The 13,688-nt window shown below is 42.4% G+C and overlaps 1 protein-coding gene across 1 annotated transcript in view; it reads right to left on the bottom strand.

The window, feature by feature from the left end:
• Window positions 1-13,688, bottom strand: part of CPPED1 (calcineurin like phosphoesterase domain containing 1) — a 113,270-nt gene that overhangs the window by 50,174 nt on the left and 49,408 nt on the right. The window contains exon 3 of the mRNA XM_075830135.1: window positions 9,568-9,990. Coding sequence (XP_075686250.1) covers window positions 9,568-9,990 — 423 coding nt within the window. The remainder of the gene's footprint in view (window positions 1-9,567; window positions 9,991-13,688) is intronic.

Below are 13,688 nucleotides of genomic sequence, written 5' to 3'. Positions count from 1 at the left end.
TTTGTTAGGTAAGGGATGGTTGGCCTTGTTGGTTCTGGCTTACAAGCCAGGGTTTGGTTATGATGTTAATGTTAATGTTTGTACATGGCACTTGGGAAAAGACGGATCTGACTCCCTGGACTCCACACGACTTTTAGGCATTTTAGCTCATCTTAAACACGGTCCAATAACATGAAAATAGTTTCTTGGAACGTTAAAGGGCTGAGATCCCCACAGAAACGGACCAAACTTTTAAGGCACATGAAACGATTGCATCCTGATGTGGCCCTATTGCAGGAAACTCACATTACCGAGCCAGAGTTTAAGTATTTGCAAAAGTTCTGGGTGGGTCAGGTTTTTGGCTCGTCGGCAAGGGAGGGTAAGGCGGGAGTTATAATTCTGGTACATAAAAACTTTGCGTTTACGCTGGTGTCCCAGGAGCGGGATGACGAGGGCCGTTGGATCCATCTAGTGATGGAGCATGCAGGGGAAACCATCAGTATTCATAATGTGTATGGCCCAAATACGGTTAACACTGGTTTTTTTGGTCACTTGGAAACCCAACTCCAGCAGGATCGCACTAGGTTTTTGATTTTAGGGGGAGACCTTAACACTGTAAGGTCTTCAAAGGAGGATAGGAGCGCAGGGACTAGTTCGCAGAGAAATAGAGATAAGGTCTTGCCCGAATTTTTAAGACACACGGCCCCAATAGATGCGTGGAGGAGTTTACACCCAGATGCGCGGGAATATACACATTTCTCTCATGTTCATCAGTCATGGTCGCGTATTGATTATTTGTTAGTTAGTGACGCAATGGCGCGACGTTTACGTGAAGCGGCAATTGAAGATTTAGTTATTTCGGACCATGCTCCGGTTACCATTACATTGGCTGACACAGTAGCTAGAGGAACGGATTTTATCTGGAGGTTTCCCGCTTTTCTGGCAAAGGATGAGGGCTTTACACAGAAGCTTAAGGGGTGGTGGATGGAATTTGATGGGGATAATGTAGCGCATCGCTCGGAACCGTCATTGTATTGGCGTACAGCCAAGGCGGTAATAAGAGGGAAAATCATGCAGTATATGTCTAATCTTAAACGTAAGACGACCGAAGGATACAAGGCAGCGAGCGACAGATTACGCCGTGCGTACACAACATTCCTACATTCACCATCAATGCTATTGGGGGAGGAATGGAAGGAAGCCAAGCGACAGTTTGATCAATGGTTAGACAAAAGAGAGAGTATTTACCGGTCCCAATTTGATGCTGATTTAATGCGTTTCGGCAATAAGGCGGGCAAATTATTAGCGCGGTTAGCAAAGGGGAGGTATGCACCGGCACATATTTCAACACTTAAAGAATCAAACGGAACTCCTACCTCGGACCCAAAAAAAATCAATACCATATTAAGTAAATATTACCAAGCCCTTTACTCAGAAACACCCATAGATCTCCAAAAAGGGAGGGAATTTTTGGAGAAGGTGAAGTTGCCAGGGCTCACCCAGGAGCAGAATGGTCATTTGAGCGCGGAGATTACACTAGAGGAAGTTTGGAGCGCCATTAAAACATTATCTAACGGAAAGGCCCCGGGTCCGGATGGATTCACAGGGGAGTTTTTCAAATCTCTGAGAGAAGAAATCAGCCCTACCTTGGTGGCATATTATAATACTTTACTAGGAACGGGAGCTTTACCAGCAGAGGCCAAGGTAGCGCATATAAAGGTGTTACCCAAGAAGGGGAAGAATCCTCTTGACCCGGGGTCGTACCGCCCCATCTCGCTGATAGATCAAGATCAGAAATTGCTCACAAAAATTTTGGCCAATCGACTGGCTATGTATCTACCCATACTGCAAACCGAATAATACCCCGAATGATACTAGTGGTCCTAGTGACTAATTAAAACTAAACCAGAACAAGAAACAAGTCACGACCAGGTGTTTGAAAAAATACAAATAATCTTTATTAAAGTCAATTAGACACATGGAGACAACGTATAACACTTAGACATAATAAAATGCCATGGACCCTCGAACACAAACGGAATCCGAACGTAAAAGCAGAGTAGCCCCCCAGATGTAAAAATGGTCTGACACAACCTATATATGGCTAAAGTGCATAAGTACATATTAATGAGCAGGTACTAGGCATGGTACGCTTTGCACAGATGAACACATAAATAAGTATAGAGAATATATATAAGGTACAATCTAAGTAAAAACGACATGTAAAGTAGTATACCTACACCTGCGTATAAGAAGATAAATAGGAGATCAAGACCAGGAGGGGGACCTCTGCTTAACCCACTTATTTATGTGTTCATCTGTGCAAAGCGTACCATGCCTAGTACCTGCTCATTAATATGTACTTATGCACTTTAGCCATATATAGGTTGTGTCAGACCATTTTTACATCTGGGGGGCTACTCTGCTTTTACGTTCGGATTCCGTTTGTGTTCGAGGGTCCATGGCATTTTATTATGTCTAAGTGTTATACGTTGTCTCCATGTGTCTAATTGACTTTAATAAAGATTATTTGTATTTTTTCAAACACCTGGTCGTGACTTGTTTCTTGTTCTGGTTTATCTACCCATACTGGTGGGAAAATCTCAGGTAGGCTTTGTAAAGTGCAGGGCTGCAGTGACAAATTTACGCAAGGTATTGACGGTGCTAGAAACAGTCAGGCACGATCCCCAGCCAGGTACCAGGCCGGCACTTTTAGCGCTAGACGCAGAGAAAGCCTTTGATAACATACAATGGGAATGGCTGGGGATGGTGCTAGACAAAATGAACATTCAGGGAGATTTCCGGGTCTTCCTGAAGGGAGTCTACAATAGCCCGCAAGCACGTGTTCACTCCTCGGGGTTCCTATCAGATCCCTTCCAATTACATAAAGGAACACAACAGGGTTGCCCCTTGTCGCCCCTGCTATTCAATCTAGCACTGGAACCTATGGCCAGATTCCTGGAGGAATCGGATATGTTCAGAGGCATTCAAGTGGGATCTTGTGCAGTGAAATTAGCCCTGTTCGCTGATGATGTCATACTTTTTATGTCAAACCCTCAGGAGCATTTAGGGAAGGTTTTTCAATTTTTGCAGGAATTTGGGCAATGCTCGGGATACAAAGTCAATATAGCTAAGAGCGAACTGCTGGAGTTGGGCAGGCCATTGCCAAAGACCTTTTGGCAATCCTTGGGTTGCGGGATATCACCGGTGGAACACTGCATTACCTATCTGGGTATCAAAATAGGGAGGGTACCAGACACTCTGTATGGCCTAAATTATCCCCCGTTAATTAAAAAAATACAAGCGGAACTCACTAGATGGGGCCAATTGCCGTTGTCCCTCTTGGGAAGATGTCATCTGATCAAGATGGTTAGTTTTCCTAGATTGCTATACCCCTTTCAGACGCTACCTTTCTTATTGAAGCATGTGGATGTCTCGAAATTGACGGCTTCATTCACTAAATTTATATGGGCAGGAAAAAGGCCGCGCATAGCACTCACCAAGTTCATGATGGGTAAACAAGAAGGGGGTGTGAACTTTCCGAATATCAGGGGTTATAACGTGGTCTGTCTTATGCGTCATGTAGTAGATTGGCTTCATGAAACAAGTAATTATTCCAATTTAGATCTGGAAGGGGAGTATGCTTCACCTTGGAACCTGAAAGCTTTGTTACATTGTAGAATCGCTTCTCTTCCGTGCCGTCTCAAAACCTCCATTGTATTGAGAGATACAGTTCTAGCTTGGAAAGTGGTACGTAAGCAGTTTGGGTTACCCCACCTGGTATCGAAGTATATGCCGTTGAGCGGTCATCCGGAGTTTTTACCGGGAATGGACAAGGGGGACGGAATTGCCTCATGGGGGAGGGTAGGCATTGGTAGCGCAGGGGATCTTATGCATACAGAGGAAAAGAGGTGGTTAACTGGGGAGGAAATCACCGCTAAACTCAGACCCATAGTAGATAGAGTCAATTTTTTGCAAGTACTTCAGGTACGAACATTTTGTACCTCCAGGCTCAGGGATTTGAGTAAGGAAGCTACTACGCACACTCTGGATGAGGTCATAGGTCCAACAACTGGGCGGGCGACCATTTCAGGAATGTATAGAGCATTGAGAGAGGGTTTTGTTCGTCCGAAATTAAGGATTAGTTTTAAAAGCTGGGAACGGTGGACTCAGGATCCAGATATAGGAGAGACCATACTGGGGGGTTGGGAGACGGTACGGAAGAGTGTGATAAATGAGAACTGGAGGGAAACCTATTTCAAGTTGATGCATACAGCTATATATGGCTTTAATATCTTGCCCTCACAATCTTTCCCTGATCGCATTACAAGTTGTCCCAAGTGCAATACACCACTGACGAATTTGTGGCATGGAGTGTGGGGGTGTGTACATACGAAACGATTTTGGGGGATGGTACAGAAATATATTAAGGACCATTGGAAAACGAATCTCCCAATGACGCCGCAAGCGCTACTATTCCATCAGGCGCGGCCGCCGGAGGAAGAGGGTGCTCGAGGAGTAAGATCACCTCCCGTGTTGGTGCACACGATTTTACTGGTAGCTTTGAGATGCCTCCTGAGTCACTGGTTAGAGGCAGACACGCCGGGGTTAGAATTGATTGTGTCACGGCTGAAACAGTTATTGGTTCTTGAGAGGGTGGAGGTGGAAAGGCGGAAGGAAACGGGAACCAAGAAGCTATTTGATAAGTGGCAAGTATTTATAGAAACGCAATGTACAACAGCAGAAATAGCGGAAATTGTTAGGCCTTTCCAGTACACAAAGTGGTACTGCACGCAGCTCTTGGCAGGCGTTTTAGGGAGGATGCAACTGTGAACCAGCTGGGGGAGAAAGGATGAGTGGAAACTCATTGATGATCTAGGTGGTGTTGGAGTTGGGGGAGTCATGTTTGGTTGGTCCATCTGAAGATCGACAATTATGCCATGTTTCTATGTTGGTGTGTTTATATGTTATGTTGAATTTAATTTAAAAGTTAATCCCATGACAGTTGAGTGCTGCGCACTCATGATGTAACTCTTACGTGAAGTGTTTGTAAGAAAATGTGAAAACTGACAATAAAAAGGATATTTTAAAAAAAAAGGCCAAAACAGGCTGTGTCCTTAAGGGGTTAAATACATAGTAACATAGTAAATAAGGCTTAGTAAAGACAACATCAAGGTCAACCCATAACTTTAGAGGGTTTATCCAGAGATTGGCATAAAAAAAACCTACGTGGCAGTTGCCAATTGCCTCATTAGGGGGGAAAAGTCTGTCCTGAAAAATGACAGTCATAATAAATCCCTGGACTAATAACACATTTCAGCAATTTAGTATATATAAGTGGTAATATTATATCTTTTAAAAAACGGCACCTGAACTACTCTCGAACTCTTTCAAAATTGCTTTCCTTGTCCTGGTCCTGAATTTGTTATGTTGAGGCCTTGTGCTAAAATAAAAATCACGTTTTCTCCCATTATTCTGCACCTAATACCCCATAATGACAAAGTGTAAACAACATTTTAGAAATTTTGCAAATTTTAAAAATTAAAAACTCAAATTTTGCATGGACATAAGTATTCAGACCATTTGCTATGACACTTGAAATTTAGATTTGAGGACCTCCCATTTCTCTAGAACTTCTTTGAAATGTTTCTACACCTTGATTGGAGTTCACTAGTGGTAAGTTCATTTGATTGGAAACGATTTGGAAAGATATACCCCTGTCTATATAAGGTCTCACAGCTGACAATGCATATCAGAGCAAAAACCGAGCCATGAGGAGGAAAGAACTGCCTGTAGAGCTCAGAGACAGGATTGTGAGGAGGCACAGATCTGGAGAAGGGTACAAAATTTCTGCTGCACTGAAAGTTCTCAAGGGCACAGTGGCCTTCATAATTCTTAAATGGAAGAAGTTTGGAACAACCAGGACTCTTCTTAGAGATGGCCACCCCACCAAACTAAGTAATCACTGAGAAGGGCCTTGGTAAGACAGGTGACCAAGAACCCAATGGTCACTATGGCTGAGCTCCAAAGATCCTGTGTGCAGATGGGAGAAACTTCCAGAAGGTAAACCATCACTGCAGCACTCCACCAATCTGGGCTTTATAGCAGAATGCCCAGAAAGAAGCCTCTCCTTAGTAAAAGACACATGAAAGCCTGCCTAGAGTTTGCAAAAAAGCACCTTATGGACCTTCAGACTTTGAGAAACAAGATTCTGTGGTTTGGTGAAACCAATATTGAATATTTTTACCTCAATTCTAAGAGCCATGTCTGGAGGAAACCAGGCACTGCTCATCACCCAATATCATCCCTACAGTAAAGCATGGTGGAGGCAGTATCTTGAAGTGGGGTGTTTTTCAGCAGATGGAACAGGGGACTGGTCAGGGTTGAGGGAAAGATGAATGGAATAAAGCACGGATATATTCTTAATGAAAACCCGATCCTGAATGCTCTGGACCTCAGACTGGGCAGAAGGTTCACCTTCCAACAACACAATGACCCTAAGCACACAGCCAAGATAACACAGGAGTGGCTTAGGGACAACTCTGTGAATGTCCTTGAGTGGCCCAGCCAGAGCCCTGACTTCAACCCAATCAAACATCTCTGGAGAGACCTGAAAATTACTGTCCACCGACGGTCCCCATCCAACCTGACAGAGCTTGAGAGGATCTGCAGAGAAGAATGGGAGAAAATCCCCAAATCTAAGTGTGCCAACCTTGTGGCATCATGCCCAAGAAGACAGGAGGCTCAATTCAGCATGGATCCACATTAGAATGGGAATATCAAGCTACCAGAGTGACTTCGAATGAGGCATAGTCATCGGTGCTAGACTGGCCAGGGCCAGTATTTCAAAACCAACCAACCTTGTGGGGTTTTCTCGTGCAACGTTGTCAAGAGTAAACCGAGAATAGTGTGATTGAGGAAAAACCTCCAGCGAAATTGGATCCTGTGAATTTCGAAAACTGATAGACAAAAGCGGTCAGAGGAGGATGTCAAGAATCATTCTGATGAACAGGCGGTGCACATTAAAGCAAATTGCATCGAAATACAAGGATGGTGCTCCAACTAACAAACGCACAACTCGTCGTTCCTTATCACACATGGGTTATAACAGGAGATGACAAGTTTGAGTGCCATTGTTGTTTAAGGCCCCATGCACACGAACGTGCTTTTGCGGCCGCAATTCCCCCAAAAATCCATGGGAGAATTACGTCCCCATTCATTTCTATGGGCCTATGCACACGACCGTGGTTTTCACGGTCCGTGCACGGTCCAGGCTCGTAGAAAATAATGGACGCGGCCATGTGCACGACCCGCGATTTGCGGGCGGCTCGTGGGTGACCCGACCCGACCCGAAAATCACGGCCGTGCACATGGCTACGGTCGTGTGCATGAGGCCTTAGGAAAACAGAAAGACAAGACCCCAGTGGGCAGAAGTGCACAGAAATTGGAACACTGAGCAGTAGGAAAACATTGCCTGGTCAGATGAATCCATATTTCTGTTGCACCATGCTGCAGAGAGGGGCATAATTTGGCGCAAACAGCATGAATCGATTAACCCTTCCTGTCAGGTGTCAACAGTTCAGGCTGGTGAAAGTGGAGTAATGGTGTGGGGAATCATTTCTTGGCACACCCTGGGTCCTCTGATACCTTTGGATGGATGTTTGAACAGTAGGGCTCACCCAAGCATTGTGACCAACCAAATTTATCTATGTATGGCAGCTGTTATTTGAATTCCACCAATTTATTTAAAATGAAACACTTTTGCAGGAACAGCTCCAATGCACACTTAAGTGTTTCCATATAGTCCCTGTGTATAGTCTGATCTGCATTCATATGTTACTCCACCCCCCACCTTCGAGTACCCTTCAATTTCTTCCCAGACACTCCCAGCAACAAGACGTAAAAAGTTTTTTAGTGTACCGCCAAGAATACACGTTTTAATAGGTGTCAGAAGAAAGGATTATGCAGCTTTTACTATTATATAGGTTACTAACTGTTGGAAACTGTTTTGTTCGGAGCTCCGATGCCCTATACTGCTAACAAGAAGAAATCCCGTGGCCGAATTTTCATGTTTATTGCCATAGAGAGCGGTAAATAAGCAGCTGCCAGGCACCTCTTGCTCTGTTTACCTTAACATATCACATGTCCGACTATTGTTTTGCCCCAACAGCATAAATCAGCGATCAGTTGGGCTGCCGTCATACACATTAGACTGTTGGCAACAAAATCAACACAAGCATTATCTGCCAACAATTATCTAACGTGTTTGGCCAGCTTACAAAGTAACTGTCGTTTCATAAAACTTTTGACTTGTCATAGTGACATGTCAGAAGTTTTGATCGCTGGGGGTCCAGGTGCTGAGACCTCCACCAATCGCTAAAACAAAAGGGCACAAGTGCTCAGCTGAGCGCAGTGCCCCATGCAGCTGTAATGATCTGACTTTGGCTCTTCTTGGAAAGCCGGGTGAGATGAAGATGGGCTAATAGACGTCTATGAGCCCGTCTTCAGCTTACCCTGCCTGTTCTAAGAGAGGCAAGATGAGCTGACGTATCATTACAGCAGAGGGGGCACTGAGCTCGGCTAAGCGCTTCTACCCCTTTTTTTCAGCGATTTTTGGGAGTCTCATCACCCGGCAAACACACTGTTCAAAACTTCTGACATGTCACTATTTCATGTCAAAACTTTTATGAAATGACATTTACTCTTTAGGGACTGTTCACACGGCATATGTTTAAAGCAGAAAAATACGAGGCTGATTTCAAGAGACAACAGTCTCTGAATCCAGGCGTGTTTGGAGCGGATTTTCAAAGCGTTTTTTTTTCTAGCGTCTTTGAAGCATATTTTAAGGCGTATTTTCAGTGTTTTTTGTCGTGTCTATGGAAAATCAGCTGGTTAAACGTTTCAAGAAGTGACATGACTTCATTTTTACGAAGCATATTTTTACGAGACTTTTTTAGATTCAGTAGCGCAAAAATACGCTTTATATGAACTACAGGCATATTTCAAGTGCATTTCACAGCGTAATACAGGCGTTTTACGCTTCAAAATAACCTGTGTGAACATGCCCTAAAGCTATCCATTAATTATAAAACATTGTTATTGGGAAGGTACTGTTTGTCATAGGGCTTAGTAGGTTAGCAAGAAAAGGGGGCAGATGGACCAATGGCTAACAGAACTTCTGCATTAAATATGATCAATAAACGCATAAGGTATATACTCTACAATTTCCATCTAACTTTCCTAACCAGTTTAGGCATTTATATCTTCGGAGCATGAAGCAAACTGCATTACAGAGCCTATTTTTACTAGAAGTCAGTGCAACTGACAATATCAAGCCATGTGCTCTCTATCTCGGAAGTAGGTATATATTATGCCTTTTGGCAGATTCAATAAATAGGGATTAAGGCCACATCAAAACTCTTCAGGCAAAACGTGTTTCTCCGCATTGGAGGGCACATCAGATAAGAGTAATATGTTTCTGTAAATCTCACTCAAAACATACTGGGGATATAAGTGTAGTATTTCTTCTATACAAAGCAGACAAGGACACATCAACATGAATTATTTATCAATATTAAAGCACAGTACCTGCTTTATGAAACATCTCTAATAGCTCTTGTCGAAGTGATTTTTCCAGGTTGAAATAGTTATTATCTTCATCTGGATTCTGGAGGAAAAGAGGGATGTGCTGAAAAACGATAACTCGCTGGCACGGACGCTGTTTGGCCATGGCCAGCTGCTCGGAAAGCCACTTGTCTTGATTTTCCTTCTGCTCAGGGCATTTTGATGAATCGAAGAACAACTGTGTATTTAGGACAAGAAATAACACTCCACCAACCCAGAAGGAGAAGTAGTCATCACCCCAGTTGTTGCAAAAGGTCTGTATAGTCTCCGGGGTTGGGGCGTTGCCTATGTCATGGTTTCCACTGACAAACACCATTGGGATGTCAGGGTTGGTTTTTTGGAGAACAGTTTTCAGATCACGTTCTTGATCTTCTTTCCATTCAATACCTGAAAATATAAACTAGAGTTAGACTCTCCATATAATATATTTTAAGAGATCCAAGAAAAAAATCCAGGTTGTGTGTAATATTGCATCTTAGCCACATTCACTTGAATAGAGATGAGCGACAACATCAGATCCAAAGTATGGACAAATGTTACGCTGTATTTCTAATTCTGTATAATGAAATGCCACGGTATACAGCCTGTGCAAACGGAGGATCCTCCATCATAGGCAAAACACGCTCTAATTAGGTATTTGTTGAAGGGCCATCTAAATTTAAAGAGTCACCTTTAAAGAGGACCTGTCACTAAGTTTAACTGTTTAACTGACCTGAATAGCGCTGTCTCCGATTCCAGAACTGTTTTTATTTTTTTCCTGAATCCCTCTTTCCAGAGATATTGCCCACTGTTGTGTTTACTCCCTATATGCCAATTTGCTGTAGTTAGCCAATGGGGTGCAGCTGGCTTCCCTTTCTCTGATGCTGACCAATCAGCATGAGGTAGCTTGAGGGTAGCTAACTATAACAAATTCGCCAACACAAAAATGGGCCATAACTCTGGAAAGGGAGGGTCCAGGAAAAAAAAAAAGAAAAACAGCGCTGGTTTCAGGGAGACAGCGCTATTCGGGACAGTTAACCATTTAAACTTATATGAACTAGTGACAGGTCCTCCTTAATATTGTATACTATATAGTCATAGAAACACATATATAATTTCCAGAAGTCACTGTGTTCAACGCCAACCCCAAAACATTACATGTTCCAGTTTATTGAGTACTGGAATTGGGAAATACTTTTGCCTGTTTGATTATGATCGAACTTGTGAGCCAGATGTCTGGTCCACCACTATATTAAATAGGAGGGGATAATTATGTCTGCTCCATCACTATACTATTTATTTGGAAGGGGGGGTCAAGTCTGGTCCACTACAATATTAATTGAAAGAGCACACTAAGCTTATTGAATAGGGACCCCCACCAATTGTGAAAACGGTGGGGAGGAGCTTGATTCATACGGCGACTGAGCATTCATCCGCTTCTCCAGTCACTGTCTATGAGAATGATGGAAACAGCTCTCAACTCGGCTGTTTCAGTCATTCCCATAGACATTTGAATGGAACAACAGCGCGCATACATAACTGCCGCTCCATTCAATGTACTTCTCACTGCGGTCGGGCAGTGACGAGAATCTGGGGGTTTGGGACCCCCGTTCTCACAATTGGTGGGGGTCCCAGCTGTGAGGTCCCCAGCAATCAGAAAATTATAACCTATCATGTGGATAGGTGATAATTTATGATTTTGGGAATATCCTTACATGGCTAATTTATTATTTTTAATATCCCACACATGATTTTCTTTCATTGAAGAAAAAAAACAAATCTCAAAAATGAAATTTCTGACTAATTATCACTACAAATCGATTGGACCTCATACATGAAAATTATTTTAAGAAAAAATGCCCATGTTGGCCATAACTTCAGATCACCTCTAATATTTTAAACTAAGTTCTGGGACAATAAAAGAAGGAATCTATTTTTTAACAATTTTTATGCATGAGCTCCAACTTTTTTTTAAGGTGAAAACAAAGTCAGTGACAAGCTGCTCTCCAATGTAAGGCCCTGTTCAAACAGAGTTTTTTGGCAGATTTTTTGACGCGAAAACCGTGCCAAAAAATGAACGAAAACGCCTCCCATTGATTTCAATGGGAGGCGGAGGCGGTTTTTTTCCCACAAGCGGAAAAAAGATGCCTGTGGGAAAAAGAGTCATGCCCTTTCTTCTGGCGTTTCCATCTCTGACTTCCCATTGACATCAATGGGAGGCAGCGTTTTTGCAAAGAAAAAAGCCCGCAGCGCTCAATGGCTGCGGACGAAAAATACGGCAAAGAGTGCAGGCAGGTCAAAATCTGAAGGAATTTTGAGGAAGGTTTTTCCACCTGCAAAAAAACGCAGTGTGAACAGGGCCTAAGGGTCTTATCAAACGTCTCCACATATCTCAGCTTCATTGAACCAATGGATTGCGTAACATGAAAGAACAGGATATCTGGTTAACTGTAGTTACAACAAAATGTTCTTTTATGGTCATTTTTGCATTTAAATTGTACTTTTCCCCTGATTTTACTAAAGTCATACAAAAAGTTCTTCCAAAATGTGTCGAGGTATGATTAAGTATGGAGTTCTTCTTTAACAGAAAGCAAATTTTATTTTATCCCGAACTATAAACTGTTTTGGTGCCGAAAGAAATATATTGCAAGAAATAGAGAAAAATTAAACAAAAGCAAATGAAGAAAAAGGAAATTTCCAAGCATAATTCACTTAAGATAAGAAAAGAAAACTGAGAGAGTTAACAAGGCAGGAAAGAAATGCCATTGTAACCAAGAAAATTGCTCTGATCCTGGGTCTTATTTTGCCTGCCGTGTCTGTCTCAAGTTTATGTGTTATTAAACTAGCTTTTCTGAAGCATTTTTCTAAGTTTTGAAATACACTAGTGTCCATTTAGCTGCCTATATGTGCACATTATTAGTTCACCTCGCGCTGTGAAAATAACCTCCATGCTTCATTTCAGCAGATCTTCGCCACAGAATCCACACATGCTCCTCAAAAAAAGTATTGCTTCATTTATCACTCCCACTATCACTTAACACTTTTATATTAAGTACGGGGGGGACATAACAAAAAGTTCTGAGAAACTTTAGACGCTTGAGCTGGAACCATGATACAAAAAAGGTCACTTTCCTTAGAAAACAAGGGAGAAAACGATACTTCATTGGTAAAACATCACTGCTACTTCAACAGCTATATTTCCAAATTATTGATGGCTTCTCGACTTGTTCTCCCTTAAAAAGTAAAAAATATACTCAACTTTTAAAAAAACTTTATACTTTATGGATTCATTTTCCAAAAGAAAACTGGCAAAAATTGCATACAAGAGGCTAAAAGAAGATTATGTGATACCTGAAGTCAATAAATATGTATTGCGGTACAAGAGTGTCAATTTCTCTTGCATTCTATAGTGACTGTTGCCCTAATGCATTACTCTCAGATAGGAGCCTCCTGGGGGGTACTGATTTTCTTGCAGAGAGTCAGCTGGTAGGGAGTTTGTAGGACAAGACTCCCTTGGAAAAAGTAAGCGAAATAGCTCTCCCCCAGAAGAAAGAAACCTTTCTCTCTAGCATCACCAATAGGTGGCTATGCTGTACGTCAACGTCCAACCCTTTAAAAACCCCATTGAAACCTTATCGGCCACACTCATCTGTACACTCATTGATATGTGAGTTATTTTCACGCAAACGACTGTAGTTTTCTGTCCGCGGGCTATCTGTAATTTTGCGGATAGCACACGGCCCCATTCAATTTTACGGCCCCATGCACATGACCTTGATGTTCACGGATCCGTGTGGGGGCGGATCATGTGACCTACTCAGGGAGTTGGGGCCTTTTCCAGCCTTCCTTTTTTTGCGGATCTGTGAATACTGATGACTACAGAAGTTTTTTGGACCACAACGGATCCGTGGTTTTGAAGACCTCAAAATCACTACAGTCGTGTGCATTAGGACTTATACTAAAAATCTACAGTATAAGACTCACCCAAATTATTTTATATGGTGCATCCACTCAGAGAAAAAACAATCTTTAGTTAAAATACTACTTTTAGTAGCAGTTTGAAGATGAATGTATTACTGTCTATGTTGTTAGGAAGCAATGTAAAT

This window comes from Rhinoderma darwinii, chromosome 6 (assembly GCF_050947455.1).
Source record: "Rhinoderma darwinii isolate aRhiDar2 chromosome 6, aRhiDar2.hap1, whole genome shotgun sequence".
Classification (NCBI taxonomy): domain Eukaryota; kingdom Metazoa; phylum Chordata; class Amphibia; order Anura; family Rhinodermatidae; genus Rhinoderma; species Rhinoderma darwinii.
The sequence above is the reverse complement of the archived record's forward strand: the minus strand, read 5'-3'. Positions and strand labels throughout refer to the sequence as shown.